At 40.4% G+C, this 16,505-nt stretch overlaps 1 protein-coding gene across 3 annotated transcripts; it reads left to right on the top strand.

The window, feature by feature from the left end:
• Positions 1–1,531: 1,531 nt before the first annotated feature.
• LOC121577727 (putative beta-lactamase-like 1) lies at positions 1,532–15,411 on the top strand. 3 transcript variants are annotated; one of them, XM_041891554.2, is made up of 9 exons: positions 1,532–1,620; positions 5,027–5,105; positions 6,809–6,959; positions 9,029–9,135; positions 9,782–9,808; positions 9,962–10,119; positions 12,588–12,835; positions 13,693–13,798; positions 14,050–15,411. In XM_041891554.2, the coding sequence occupies exons 2-9, from the start codon at positions 5,043–5,045 to the stop codon at positions 15,026–15,028; spliced, it is 1,839 nt and encodes a 612-aa protein (XP_041747488.1). In that variant the 5' UTR covers positions 1,532–1,620; positions 5,027–5,042; the 3' UTR covers positions 15,029–15,411. The 3 variants fall into 3 exon arrangements, with proteins under 3 accessions (XP_041747488.1, XP_041747489.1, XP_041747490.1); XM_041891555.2 differs by lacking the exon at positions 9,782–9,808; XM_041891556.2 differs by lacking the exons at positions 1,532–1,620; positions 5,027–5,105 and adding an exon at positions 5,112–6,620.
• The last annotated feature ends 1,094 nt before the right edge of the window (positions 15,412–16,505 follow it).

Raw genomic sequence — 16,505 nt, 5'->3', positions numbered from 1 at the left:
ATTGAGAGCGCCTTGACTGGCTGCATCACTGCTTGGTATGGCAACTGCTTGGCATCCGACCGCAAGGCGCTACAGAGGGTAGTGGGTACGGTCATGTACATCATACCAGGTAGTGTCAGAGGAAGGCCCTAAAAATTGTCAACGACTCCAACCATACACTGTTCTCTCTGATACCACATGGCAAACGGTACAGATGCACCAAGTCTGGAACCAACGGGACCCTGAACAGCTTCTACCCAAGCCATAAGACTGCTGAATAGTTAATTAAATAGTTGACCAAATAGCTACCCGGACTATCTGCATTGACCCTTTTTGCACAAACTTTTTTTTACTCATCACATACACTGCTGCTACTCCGTTTATTATCTGGACTGATTGCCTAGTCACTTTTAGCCCTACCTACATACAGTACATATTACCTCAATTACCTCAACTGCCTCCTACTCCTGCACATTGACTCGGTAACAGTAATCCTTGTATATAGCCTCATTATTGTTATTTTATTGTGTTACTATTTCCTTTTATTTATTTTATTATTTGCTTTTTTATTTTATTTTTAACTTTTTAACTCTGCATTCTTGGGAAAGGGCTGGGAAGTAAGCATTTCACGGAAAAGTCTACACCTGTTGTATTTGGCGCATGTGACATTCTTTGTTCCAATTGTGTAATAGCCAAGACCGCTACAACCCTATTAACATGTAATTACATAGCAATACCTATGTAACTACTATGTTTTTACAGTTATTACTGTGTAGTTACATAGTAATAAGGGCAACTTAATGTAAAGCATTACCCAGATGTCTTTCGTATTCTTATCCAACCAAAAATCATAGCAACAGGGATAAATAGGTCAGGTCTTGCATATAACTAAAAAGAGAAACATCATCGGTCAGTTCTAGTTTCTGGATGACGCGAGTAGCTACTGCCAGTGTGCTTGTTTGTTGTGACTAACACTAATCCAATCCACATAAACCACAGACTTTCTAAAATGTTCCTTCAACATGAAATTTCTGGACCCCAAATGAAAACTAAGAATTACACTTCTGTTTGCATATTCATCTGTTCAGTCTAATTAATGGGGGAAATTACAACATATATATTTATTCTGATCAACAGATGACATTACAGTGATACTGTTACACCTGTGACTCCTTGTATTCTATGACCATACAAGTTCCCTAAGTGACTGCCATGAACTCGCCAGGTAAAGTGACATGACATCCACCCTTTTTAGTTGCCCAGATTGTCCCTTTATTTGGTGGACTTTTCTGCCATCGAAAACTCACACTTACAAACTCATTTTATTTCTTACTTATTGAAACAGACATACACCAGCAAACACACAACACATGCACAATCACTCACACTAACTCTCCCACACATTCTCCTACTGCAGGGGCACCCATTTTCCTGGCATGGCAGATGTCGCTGATGGCGGTGGCAGATAATCCAGGATCCTGGGTTTGATACAAGCAGGATTTAGCCATGGCCATGATACCAACATCTGTCAGGATGCTGCAGTGATCTTCAAAACACACACAGAGCAACAGCACAGGATATTTTACATTTCCATTCTGGTAAAAGAGGGGCAAGACCTACTACCCATAATCAGGATTTGTGGTAAGTTTATGGATAATTGATGGGTTCTGATGTTTTACGGACAAGAATAACTACTTTACCTAAGGTTATTGGTGTCTCACGACAAGAAAAGTTTATTGTCGTAATGTTTGGTGAAAAGAGCTATGGTTGGTTATATTTCATAATCTAGAAAAATATATGCTATTATTTTTACAAAATGTTGTCCATTTATTGAATGTACTAGATGGATATTTATGCAATAAATATAATGTTATGTTTGATGCATGCTATACATGATTACATATATGATGTAGACATAGTAGCCCTCTATAACTGGAAAAGTATTTTTAGTCTAAAACAAATACTGAAAAAATAAACACTGTACAGAGCATTTCAGTCAGTGCAGTTGTTCTTAGTGGTTCATAATTCAATAGAGCATCATAATTCACACAGTAAACTATTGCTCAACAATTGTTAGAGATTATCATTATACTGTCTTGAGCATTTAGGTTGCATTCTATGCAAGTGCACACAGACTTGAATACATTTAGATAAACATTTGATTCAAAGTTCATCAGATAGCCAGTCTGAATTTTAAAAAATACATTTTGAATTCTGGTGTAATCATGTTTGCCAAATGAGCACATTGACGGGTGTCCAACGTTTCAAATAATTTAATGTGGATTGTCAGATACATTTTTCCAGGAGAAAATGCAAATCCCAAGACAAGCAAAAAATATTAAAAGAAGTATGTGAGTAGATTAATAATGATCAAAAGTGTTGACAGAAATAGAACACACTATACAACCTACTTTTGCTATCACAAATCTGAAATGTTACACTAGCTAGTCAGTGACTCAGTTATAGATGGTTAATAAGACATCACTGGCATTACTATAGTATGAATTCATAGTTATTATTAGTGGGTACATCAAAACACTTGGCAGCAGAAGAGAAAATGCTTAGCATTCCTTTGTAAACATCCCTTCACATGGCTTCTGCATGTGCTCCTTAATGGGCTCATCTTTTCAAGAGCATGAATAAGATTATGTGAGATGGCGTGCACATGTCCCGTTTATCATATTTTCTTGTAGGAGTAGGTCTAAGCTTATCAGTGAGCAGTGCTTTACTCAGTTATATTCACTTTGAATGCAAAGCATGATCTGTGAATGACGTCAGTCAAATAAACGACAGTATCTGAAATGTTACTTTTAAATCTGAATTTATTCTTTAAAAATGTTTGTTTATTATTGTTGTTGAAAACATGATGTTGTTGATGTTACATCAATGACTGGAACGAACTGCAAAAATGTCTGACGCTTATCTCCCTCACTAACTTTAAGCATCAGTTGTCAGAGCACCTTACTGATCACTGCACCTGTACACAGCCCATCTGAAATTAGCCCACCCAACTACCTCATCCCCATATTGTTATTTATTTTGCACCCCAGTATCTCTATTTGTACATAATCTCTTGCACATCTATCATTCCAGTGTTAATACTAAATTGTAATTATTTTGCACTATGGCCTATTTATTGCCCTACCTCCATAATAATATGCCATTTAGCAGACACTTTTATCCAAAGCGACTTACAGTCATGTGTGCAAACGTTTTTACGTATGGGTGGTCCTGGGGATCGACCCGACTACCCTGGCGTTACAAGCGCCATGCTCTATCAATTGAGCTACAGAGGACCACATAACTTGCTACATTTGCACACACTGTATATATATATATATTCTGTTGTATTTTTGACTTTATGTTTTGTTTACCCCATATGTAACTCTGTGTTGTTGTTTTTTATCGCACTGCTTTGCTTTATCTTGGCCAGGTCGCAGTTGTAAATGAGAACTTGTTCTCAACTGGCTTACCTGGTTAAATAAAGGTGAAATTATTATTATTATTATTATTATATTATTATATCATATACTGTAACTTGGCTGCTGCCAAACCTGCCTGCATTATAATTTGCATAAACATTATGCAACTATAACTAAACCAGATCTGCAAGAAATTATCCCTTTGGATATGAGCTGAGAACATCTAAGGGATAAATGATTGGACACCTTAATACTGCTGACTAAAAGCATTGGAGGGGAAAACATTTCTAGCAATGCCTGGACAGTATAAGTAAACCAATATTGGCCATCAACAGGATTTGGATCAACAGAATCAACAAGAATGGGAGACAAGTCAATATGCAAAAGATTTCAACTGTAGGCTATGTGTTTTATTGGCAAGCACAAGATGTACCAAAAGCCCTTTGTTTGCGCATGTAACATAATCTATTCCAATGTGAATCACCCCAGCCCACCTCAACGTCGTTGATGTGTGAGGCAAACAGGAAGTAACCTGGCTTTTGTAACCTTTGAAGACCATGCATCTTAAACAGGTCAACATAATTTACAGGATTCAACAAATATTAACGTACAAAAGGTTGCAAGCTTGTTTCGCAAATTAATTAAGAATCTCGAACTGTCCATATCCAGGGTTGGAAAAACATAGTTTTGTCTAACACACAATGACAATATCACCCAATCACCCAATACATGAAGCTATATTATGTCATTTGACATGTACCTCAAAGTCATAATGTTGTTGAATTCTTGTGAGCCCTGAGTTCCACTTTAAAATATTAGCTTGAAAATAATAGTGCTGCTGGCTAGCACTCAAGCATGCAATTTACCAGCTTTACCTCAGATAAATGGTCTCAATGGCTTCATGTGGTCCTCTGTAGCTCAATTGGTAGAGCATGGCACTTGTAACGCCAGGGTAGTGGGTTCGATCCCCGGGACCACCCATACGTAAAAATTTATGCACACATGACTGTAAGTTGCTTTGGATAAAAGCGTCTGCTAAACGGCATATTATATTATTAAGAAGACAATCCAAGGCCATAAGAGGAAATGGATGAAGGAGGGGTCGGCCTACGGCGTTATCAGGAAACCTGTGAATTGCATTACTACCAACAGGGGTGTTTATCTATGGTGGGAGCTGTTCTATGCTGAGACACCAGTTTAGTTATTTCTTTATGCTTGACAGCTTGGTGTAATTTCAGGAGTGACTTAGTCAGCTTTAATTATAACCTTCTTGTGCCAGACTGCACACCTGCACTCTTCACACTTTCAGAAAAAAGAGGAAGTCTAGACGAGATGGCTTCATAGTTCACTTATATAAGGCCTGCCTTACTATCTTATTTGATGTGTTCATCTATTTGTTTGATATTCCATCCGCCCAGTTTGCTATTGACTATCTGCAAGTGTTTTTTATTGGATGTCTTGAATGATTTATAAAAAATGATCCTCTAGATGTCTTGCCATACACCTCTATTAATATACTTATATCATACAGATATTAAACCTATAGTGATGTCTTTTCGGTACATCTCTCTGCTAAAGCGAGAAAAAAAATTCCTGTCTGATGTAGACGTCTTTTCATGTTTCAGAATGTGCTCATGAGTCATGGGGAAGACAGGCAGCAAAGTGCTGAGAGAGACATCTTTGGATGGAGTTCAGCCACAGCAGGTAAAGGCTTATATACAACACTACACACACACTTCCTCAGTGGGAGACTGCAGGTCATTTGTATGTCTGCGCTGGAGCTTATCTGATTCTGCGCCGATTACTCACCACATCTCCTGACTCCGTCCAAATGGGACAGCTGAGTGTTCCACAGCCATCAGCTGGTTATGCAATCAGGATCAACTCCATCTTACTTTCACACGTTCTCTCTTTCTGTAGCATCATTAGTCCTATGTATATCAGAATACATTACTGGGCCTACAATAGTTCACAGCCTTCCACAGCTAACAAAACATCTATCATTCTAGCTGAATATAGAAAGATTAAATGATTGACATAAAATGTGATGAAACTTGAGTAATATCTATGAGAGATGGTAATCGCTGAGTAAGATAAGTTATGTAAGTTCTACTTTTTTTCTGAACCTTGAGAAGCCCATTCCCTGTTTAATCAAAACACAATTATCTATTTAATGAAAACAGCCAATCCCTGTTTAAACATTTAAAATGTTTTTAAATAATAAAGAAATGTAAAAAGATACAACCATTCCTAATTGATTACAAAAACAGTAATTATTTTATTGATTATTGAGCTAAATCTAATGCAAACACATGCTCCATTCATTTCCTAGAGCAAGGTGTCTGTATTTAGTCTTTATATAGTGGTGGTTACCGCTCCCTGCAGCCAAGCCTGACAGTAATCCTAGGAACTCCCTGTTCGCCCCCAGCAGGCTCAGGCCCACGATCGACCCACTGACACCTGATACAATGACCTTAGGCCTGAGCCACACAAAGAGATCAATTAATCAATGAATGAATCATAGCCATGGAACATACACCCATACACTATGCATAGTTGTACTGTACAGGATGCAGCCTATGTGTACAGTGTGTGTGTTGTGTGACTGTTAGCTATGGAATAGAGAGAGTGAAGTTGTATTCCTTCCTAAACTGTCTCAGTCAGTGTCCTTCTCTTAACATCTTAATCCACTGGAGCGCTCTAACTCGGTGTGCCTATGTGACTTCCCTTGTCAACTCATGTTCCCGCTAAGGTGCCTCATGAGGCAAACATACCCTCCTCCTGTAAGGGTTGAGTAGACGCTATGTTTTTCAGCCGGGACTACTTGCTAGGTCCCAGCAGTGGTGGAAACTGGACTGAAGTGAATTGATTCATGGGGGATTAGAGATTAAGATTTCCCCTCCCGCTCGGATGGGCTTTAGTGGAGTAAATCTGGGGATTATGATGTCAGAGGCCCATGGTTGTCAGAGAGGAAATTTAATTGTCAGAGGAGTGCTGATGGCCAGGATTATGGCACAGCCAGTGAGGAGATGTGGGAATGGGAAGCCTTGTCTGTGCCATAACCCTGTACAGTGAAACCTTCAGGGAAGAACATCAACCACTATTGGAGTTTGGGAGTTGGTGGTCCATGGCGCTGAGTGGATTGTTCAGATGCTTAGTCAGTGAGAGAGAGAGAGTTGTATTATCTTCTGCCTGCCCTTAATGCATCCTTGTCAAGTTGTAAGTAGTCTTGATTGTGATTGTTATCTAAGTAATGTATGTACTGTAATTCAGCATTTTAGCTCAATAATGTTCTAAAATGACATATGCCACATTATCAAACCCCTCATTCCTGTTGATCTCTTAGCATTCTAGAGGCCCATCCCTAATCGTGTGTGTGTGTGTGTGCGCGCGCGCGCGTGTTTCAGCCTGCCCCTGCTGCTGCTATTGAGGGGCTCACCAAGACCAAGAAGATGAAGGTGAAATGGACTCAGCTGGGCATGGTGTTCTTCCTGTTGCTCTCCCTGGTCATGACAGGATGTTTCCTCTGGCAGTACCAGCTGCCAAAGTTACTGCCAGGTAAGGCTCACTCCCTGCATTCAACCTTGTCCATGAAAACATTAGTACCAAACTGAAAATAATGACAGGACATGAAGCAATTCAACATACTATGCAGTGAACAGCATCAATTCACTCTAAACATTTCAGCCTGTTAATCTCTTGTGGTTTTGTTACATTGTGTCTGAGGTAAATGGGTTAAGATTACTCAGAGCTTATAATTACTGGTAACAGTATCTTTACATGTAATCTCTCATGGACAGATCTACATAAACATAACTGGTACCATAGAATCTGTCGGGAAGGAATGGGATGAGTAGGATAAGATATTTCACACGTAACTTGCAAAGAGAGAGGGTGGAGCTCCTCAATCCGGTTCTGTTCCTCTTTCTAGCATCTCTTCATCTCTTCTATTAACACGCATGGATCCAGAACTTCATTGAGCAATAGGAGATTTTGCACACAAAGAAAGCTCTAGAAATGAGGTAGAAAGTCAATTTGTTTTAGGGAAATAGAGAAAAGTTCCAACACATGGCAGTTCTCCCTTCAGAATGGATTTATTTGCCTGGGAGCCACATGAGGAAACATTGAAGTGCTTCCCAGCAAGTCATTGCCAGTTGTCTGAGGTGTGATTGTGAAATCCTATTAGCTGTTTTCTGTGGGTGGTCAATGGATTAGAATGCTAAAGACAGACAGTGCTTGTAATAGGGATTTTCAGGTGAATAAAAGAGAAGAGCAGTCGTGGATGAAGTCAATCAAAATCATTCTGGTTTGATACAAGTTGCAACAGGGAGACAACATCCAGCATTAGATCACAGAAAAATGTCTAACTGGCCTCCACTATCGGCAGACAACTGTTCTGTCAACAAGGTCACTAAATCTTCTTAAAGACTCCAACTCAGACATTGGGCTTAGCCACTGTCGGCAGAGATTACAAGAAAGTATAACATCAGCACTTAAACGGGTCAAAGGTCAAAGTAAAATGATCATCAGTAGTCAGTTATAACAGATAATTATAGACTAACAGGAGAAAATTACCTAACCAAACATGGCATTAACACTATGTTAGCATGGGGTTTTAACAGGGTACTTAAAATAAATGGTTAACTCTGGTTTCCCCAAATGAGGGGAATGCCTCTGTCAGCATCTCTCCGCTCATGTAATTTTTTTTATTACATACTATTCATAATCAACGTTACAGTAGATAACAAAATCAAATACAGGAAATAATTCATCAAATAATTTCCCACAACAGTGCTCACAGTGAAGCAACCTACTGTAGTGCTGAAAGTGTTTTTAAATTGTCCACCTATTTCTGACTACAGTGAGAGATGCTACTGTACTTTCCCCTTAAGTTCTTATTTGCTAAATGTTTTTGTTGCAACCATTTGAGAAATTAAATATTATAGGGAAATATAAACTGTAGTCAATGGTTTTATTTTCCAAATTTAGTAGTCATCTTTACCCATAGGCTTTAATAATAACAATAATATGCCATTTAGCAGACTTACAGTCATGTGTGCATAAATTTTTACGTATGGGTGGTCCTGGGGATCGAACCCACTACCCTGGCGTTACAAGCGCCATGCTCTACCAATTGAGCTACAGAGGCTTTAGTTGCATTCCTTAACTGAAGTGCTGCTTCTTACACATTTATTATTTTCTGTAGCACACCATGCCTGTATGATCTGATAATGGATCTGAATTCATGAACATAAGGTGTGCCTATGGGCCTATTTACTATAGTAACTCTAGGAACTATACAGGCTAGATCTAATCCTGTGTAGTTAGTTAAATTAAAGTCTCCTTTAACTGCTCATTCAAAATTCACAGTGCGTTCAGAATGAATCACCTTTATGACTGTATGTGTTTGTGTGCAAATTGGATCGTTTGTGGTAGCCTACAGACATGGGAACTCAGGTGATTAATGAAGTCCTGTGCAAGTCCATTATGGCACATTGTGTTCGTCTCCTTGTCATGTCATACATATTACTGCAGCAATATCAAGTGTGAATATCAATAAACACCCAACTTCTTTCCCCTTGCTTAATTTCCCCTTCTTCCTATATCTCTCTCTGTCTCTCTGCCAGATGAAGGCATGGGAGGCAATGCCAAATCAGAACGGATGTGCCCACGCTTCCCTGAGCCTCTCCCCCTGGAACACCCTATCCCTACCCTGAAAGAGGCACTGGAGAAGGTAAGAGCTCCCTTGGGCCATCCAGACTATGCACATTCTGCTCATGTCCAACTAAGAACAGGGAACATGTGTTAGTGATAATGCTTTATAACAATTGCCTGGACACACTCCCCCAGAGGGGATGTATTACCATGCAGATAAATATGTTTGATAAAGAAAGTATGTTTGATAAAGAAGCCTCTGGCAACTGAGTTGAACGTGACCCGTTCCTGCATTAACATCATTCAGACAATGAAGGGCATTCGACAAAACAGAGAGGAGAGGAGAGCAGTCCTACCAGTCCCAGCACATATCCATACAAGCAGCGGTCTGTTATGGATGAGTGTTGAAATTCCCATTGGAATCCTATTAACAATGTCCTCAGAATGACAAAAACACATTGGAAATCCTTGTATCTTTTATACAGAACCGAATATCACTGCATACAGTAAGACATAACTGCTTTGGCCCTCGTAAAAACAGAGTGACATAAATTTATAAGATAGATTGTCATTCTAACAGTGTCCATTGTATAAAGTCATTCCATCTGCCTATTACCTGTGAGAGTTAAGAATAATGACAGTTCATTCAGCATCTGTCAAGCCTTGACAGTAAATGCACCTCCATCACAACAAATCAATTGGAAGCAGGCTATTTTTGTCCACAGAGTGCCTTCAAGTCTTCAAGACCCAGGGTAACTTTTGAACTTCTTGTTTACTGAAACTACAGCACAACCTTGAGGGAGGGTCTGTGAATCAATTTGTTTCTCAGTAAGAACTTCTGTGTTGTACTGTTTACAGCTATAGTAGTCAATATAAATGCTGATAAGTGTTATGTTCTCACTCAGGTGGACACACTGCTGCGCCATAGTGTCAACCCTGCCAGTCTTCCCTCTTTGTCGGCCATTGTGATTTTCAATGACACCGTTCTGTGGACTGGTAACTTTGGCAAGAGGAACGGAAGTGATCCACTCTCAGCTCCACCCAATGAGTACACCATCTATAGGTAAGGAGCAGCAGAGATCTCAGGGCTCTTTGGGCCCTCCAGGGTGATGACCAAGACAGGTCTGTTTATGACCCAAACCACTAGATGTTTAAGGTTCACACAGAGTTCGAAGCTTGTAATTTTGGTGTCATGGTCATTAATGATAAGCACCTTTAACCCTTTCTTATTAATTTCTCGATTTGGGGACATGCGTGTTATTCCATTGTCCGATTGCATTAGCTTGCAATCAGAACGCTATTACATTGTATGACGTACTATGTGCTCTGAGCATGTGAATGTCCTATCAGTCGCAGCTTTCTTGCTGCTCTTGATAGAGGGATTGATGTCACACGTCAATTTAGAGTTAGAGTGACCATTACAAATCAAATCAAATCAAATCAAATTTTATTGGTCACATGCGCCGAATACAACAGGTGCAGACATTACAGTGAAATGCTTACTTATAGCCCTTAACCAACAGTGCATTTATTTTTAACAAAAAAAAATAATGGAAAAAAAATGAAAAAAATGGAAAAAATATTAAAAATAAATAAATAAAGTAAATATAAAACAACTTTTATATACTGTTACCAAATGAATTGAGAGCTGTTAAAGTCATGTGACTTTGCTTTAGTGCTTTACTTAAAGGTAGACTCAGTGAGATGACGCTGCAACGAACAGCTCCGAAGATATTTAAATGAGTGCGATGCAAGACTTCGCTCTCACACAGTCACACAGAGTATCTGTGCATGTGAACGGGTGCTCTTCACGCTGCTACAATGTGGTACTTTTTGCAATGTTAATGTTCTGTTACTGATCCTTTAACTTTTGAGGTGGTTGTCATGGTAATGGCAGGTCATGTGCAAAAAAAATTGAAACTTAATATGGAGGTGGTATAAATCAGTAGTGCAAAATATTTTTCTTGCTGTTTACACATTAGGGAAAATATCATATAGGTATCAGATATGCAAATAATTGGCAAAATATCTAAATTGGGCTGCCTGTGTAAACAGCCTATGTGTTTGCTTTGTGCCTGCAATGTCATCTCGTTGAGTCTACCTTTAAACCTTTTGTGGTAGAGACAGTGCATTCGGAATGTATTCAGACCCCTTGACTTTTTCCACATTTCGTTACGTTACAGCCTTTTTCTAAAATGGATTAAATGGTTTTTTTCCCCCTCATCAATCTACACACAGTACCCCATAATGACAAAGCATTGTGTGCAAATTTATAAAAAATATAAAACTGAAATATCACATTTACATAAATATTCAGACCATTAACTCAGTACTTTGTTGAAGCACCTTTAGCAGCTATCACAGCCTCGAATCTTCTTGGGTATGAGCTCTGGAGCTCTGTCAGAGTGACCATCGGGTTCTTGGTCACCTCCCTGACCAAGGACCTTCTCCCCTGATTGCTCAGTTTGGCCAGGCGGCCAGCTCTAGGAAGAGTCTTGGTGGCTCCAAACTTCTTCCATTTAAGGATGATGGAGGCCACTGTGTTCTTGGGGACCTTCAATGCTGCAGAAATGTTTTGATACCCTTCCCCAGATCTGTGCCTCAACACAATCCTGTCTCAGAGCTCTACAGACAATTCCTTCGACCTCATGACTTGGTTTTTGCTCTGACATGCACTGTCAACTGTGGGACCTTATGTAGACAAGTGTGTGCCCTTCCAAATAATGTCCAAATTGCCATTTTACAGTAAACAAATTGACAACAGACTTTCACCATGCTTATAGGGAAGGACATTCATCAAGCACAGCACTTATACAAATGACTGATGATTGGCTGAGAGAAATGTATTTAAAAAAGATTGTGGGGTCTGTTTTGTTAAAATTCAGTGCAGCTTTTGACATTATCGATCATAGTCTGTTGCTGGAAAAACGTATGTGTTATGGCTTTACACCCCCTGTTATATTGTGGATAAAGAGTTACCTGTCTAACGGAACACAGAGGGTGTTCTTTAATGGAAGCCTCTCCAACAAAATCCAGGTAGAATCAGGAATTCCCCAGGGCAGATGTCTAGGCCCCTTACTTTTTAAATCTTTACTAACGATATGCCACTGGCTTTGAGTAAAGCCAGTGTGTCTATGTATGCAGATGACTCAACACTATACACGTCAGCTACCACAGCGACTGAAATGACTGCAACACTTACCAAAGAGCTGCAGTTAGTTTCAGAATGGGTGGCAAGGAATAAGTTAGTCCTAAATATTTAATGGAGTATAAAATGATGGTGTTGCAAGAATGTCTGGGGTATGAGGCAGAGAAAACAATGTGACGTCAAAAGCCTGAGTGTAGAAAGCTTTGGAGAGTGCATGTGAAAATGAAAGGATGTTACAATAAGTTAATCCTCTGAAAAGAAGAATAGTACTCTATTAATTTGTGCATGTGTGCCATAGTGTTTGTTAATTTCATTAAAAGCTTTTTGCAGGCATTGGGGGATTTACAGTAGTAATACATACCTGTTTGATTCCTGCCCTACAGGATCGCCAGCCTTTCAAAGATCTTCCCAACGCTGATGCTATACAGGCTGTGGGAGGATGGGAAGATTGCCTCTCTGGATGACCCGCTGGAGAAATATGTGGAGAACTTCACCATTAAAAACCCTCTGGGCAAGTCACGGGACTCTGAGCTCAAGTACGTGACAGACGGTCTGATCTTTCTGGACAGTGGAGAGGTTCAGATCCGCTCCTCCTCTGTCACCCTGCGCAGGATGGCCAGCCAGCTCTCAGGTGAGATACGGACCTCATCCCCACATCCCACCTGGGATCGGAAACCAGGTCATGCCGACCCATTACACGACTGTGAGGGGAAACCCGTTGTGTGCCTAATGTGCTTAGCTGCAGTGTTGAACAGTATCAGAATATTATGACCAAAATAGCCACTTTAATGTGATGTTTATGATATTTTTAATTGATTTAATTCAAATGCCACCAAACTGCAAACTCTAGTCAGAGCCCTTAAACCTCTAAGCAGGTTTCCAGATTTCCTTCTGAGGTGGTAAACACCTCTGACATTACAGAAACTGTTTAGATTGTCACTGCATCTGCTTATCATCAGAAATAGATCATGTGAAGTGCTGAGGGACGATGAGTCACACTTATTGATGGTTGACACTCTGAATTGAAAAAAACCTTGGTAATGGTATCATCTACACAAATATACAGGCCAATGTGAAGTGACATACACCTTCTACAGAATAGTATGTATTTTAATTAGCATATTACACCACAAAATCCAAGCCTGTTACTTCAATATGACACCCTACAATACCTTGCTTTCAAACGTAGGTTTGATTTGATTATGTCACTTTGATAATTGAGGCATGAAGGTTGAACTCAATAATTCATTGAGGAGAGTATTTGATGTTTCAGACCAGACTTTGATACTGATGGATTTCTGCTGTACATTAAATGAAATGATCAGTGATATACACTGCAGATGACATGATAGAATAAAAGTTGAGGACCCCATTTCAGTTCAAATTATTTGAAATTGGCGTGAGCTTCATTTGTCATACTAGCTAAATTAATGTATTTGCTTTTCTTTAGACGTAAACACTAAACATTTTGTATTTTGTCAACTGCAGGTCTACCCAGAAGACTTAGAGCCACTAACCTGCTGTGGAAGGGGAAAACACAGACTGCAGTAAATCTGCTGCAAGACGATGTCCTCGTTGCAGACCCTGGCACCAAGTAAGACCTTAGTCATTCCCATCGCTCTAAATCAGAAGAGCAATATAGTAATTCAAATGTTGTGCGTGTCCTTGTGCCAGTTAACATTGTCAATATTTGCTGTGTGTAATATAATGGAACATATTTGCTACACTCATTTGGATGTAAATAGACGGCTCAGGTGTTTAATTCCATCACTCCTGTGGGCTGTATTAACCCTGCAGTCTGCCCTATCAGAATGACTTCCCACTCTGCTGCTCTGTGTTTTGCAGATGCCACTACAGTAACCTAGCCTTCTCCTTATTGGCCCACGTCATGGCTGAGAAGGTGGTGGGCATGGACTACCAGCGCTGGATCAATGATAACATCCTGGACCGGCTGGGGATGGAGGATACAGGCTTCGACATCACCCCAGGGATCCACAGCCAGATGGCTGTGGGCGTCTACTCCAATGGCCAGCCAGCCCCTTTGTATGACCTGGGCTGGTACCGCCCCTCAGGCCAGATGTTCTCCACTGCCGCTGACCTTGCCAAGCTGGCTATGATGCTGCTGGGGGCCTACCATCGCAAGCTCCTGGAGCCCGACACCCTGAAGATCATGCTGACCCCTCTGTTCCGCTGTGATAAGGACTACTTTGCCAACCGCACTGGCACACCATGGGAGGTGAATGAGCAGTTGGGCTACGAGGTGGTGCGTAAAGACGGAGACCTAGACGGCTACTCAGCCACCTTCTCACTGGTGCCCAGGCTCAAGCTGGGCCTGGTGGTGCTGATGGCTGGCACCAGACCTCAAAACCAGGATGTGTTGGCCAAGGCTTACAGCCACATAATACCCGCCATGGAGAGGGCGTTCCGGGAGTCCAAGAAGATCCTCATCCCTCCCCCTAATCCAGACCCTTACATAGGCTTCTTCACCTATGGAAACATCACCTTCTATGAGATCAAAGCTGGGGCAGATGGGGTTCTGATCATGCAGCAGTTTGGACCCCAGATTGAGGACCTGATCCCAGAGACATATCGGACAATAAAGCTGAACTACCTGGTGGACAGGGTGTTCAGGGTGGTGTTTGAGAAAGAGTACCCCTGTGTCTTGCGGGTCAGCACCGCCTCTGTCTCTCTTGAGGCCCAAGACGGGCAGCTCTTTAACTTTTATGTGTTTGACAAGCGGGGTCTGTCCCCTGGCTTCGATGCACCAGGACTGAATACATACAATGTGGTCCGTATAGCCCATAGGCCGACTTTCTCAAACTAACTGAACTCATACATGGGAAAGACACATGAATGTGCAGGATGACGGTCCTGTTTGGGTCTGTAGCCTATATTTAATACTGATATATTGAAAGAGCACATTGCTGGAGGACAGTGAGTGGACAATACCTTGATGCATTGCAAAAGAGGTACACCCATTGATGTCAACTCTTGTACAGAACGTTTTCTTTGATTTCCATGTCAAATAATGGCATTGTATATATTCATCCTTTTTATACAGTTGGTAACCTGACCTTAAACATATTATACTGTACACATTTAATGTATTGTGGCACAGTAATAGAGGGGCTGGTTGTTTAGCAACAAACCGACGCCTGTGCAACCATGGGGCAAAACAGACAGGGTTGGCTTGGATTGTTGACAACATCTAAACTATATTTAGTCTCTTGAAAACATAAATACATTTGCACAATGAGAACTTGTTGTCTCTCAAATACATCGCTACAGTTGTTGGTTGGCTAGTTAGCTAAATTTAGCCATATGAGCATTGACATGACATCAGTCAAAACACCTCAAAACAAGACATGGTATCAATAACAAGCCCCACATGGCAGTTTCTTGTAATTCTTTCTAACAATCTGGCCATCCAGAATCACAACAACACGCTGACTTCTGCCCCATGGAAGCGCGCACATCGTTTTCGTGATGTTGTCAGCTATCCCATCTATTGAGTCTTTCCTATGTTCGGCACATTGTCACCTTACTTTTATCAGCTTGTTCTATCCTTACATTGCATTTGTAAGAAAAAACTGCATGGAAAGATGGTATGCTGGAATCAATCAATACAATTGTAACACTTTCATTTGCATGTGGATGTTCATGTTTTTTTGCCCTATGAATCTCATTTTGATTAATCAAAATATATATAATGCACGTTTCTACTGCAGCGAAACATGGATTTATTTTTGTTTGTTATCAATGAATCGCCTGATCATTTTTGACCTACGATTAATCCATAAAATGTGTTCATGCCAAACAAAAATAAACTCTGATTTTTAAATAGTGATCATGTTGGGTTTTGGCATGGAGACCTTTTACAGTATCTGTAGCCATACTGTACAGTAAGTATACTGTATGTGAGAACAGACCAAAATGCTTTTGGCAGTCCAACCTTTGAGCAAAAATATGTGCTTAAAAAGGGGATTAGGGACATAGTGGTATAGTTCCAGGAATGACTGTGCACTTTATCATCCCAATTCTGACTCATTTAAATCCTGCTTATAAATGGATTTATATGACAAATATCAGTAGCTTATGAACTGACTCACAAAGAATAACCTTGTGGTCCACTTCTTTGGCATTTAGATTTTCTAGTGTAATACTAAGTAGGGGAAAAAAACATACTACTGTTCCCTGAAAGAGGGAAACAAGGTACAACACAGCTATGGGGGAGTTCACGTACTAGCACCCTCTACTGCCTCACCGGAAGCCCCGCCCTCCACAGGTGATAAACCTGAGGC

This window comes from Coregonus clupeaformis, chromosome 12, assembly GCF_020615455.1.
Source record: "Coregonus clupeaformis isolate EN_2021a chromosome 12, ASM2061545v1, whole genome shotgun sequence".
Lineage (NCBI taxonomy): Eukaryota > Metazoa > Chordata > Actinopteri > Salmoniformes > Salmonidae > Coregonus > Coregonus clupeaformis.
The sequence above is the reverse complement of the archived record's forward strand: the minus strand, read 5'-3'. Positions and strand labels throughout refer to the sequence as shown.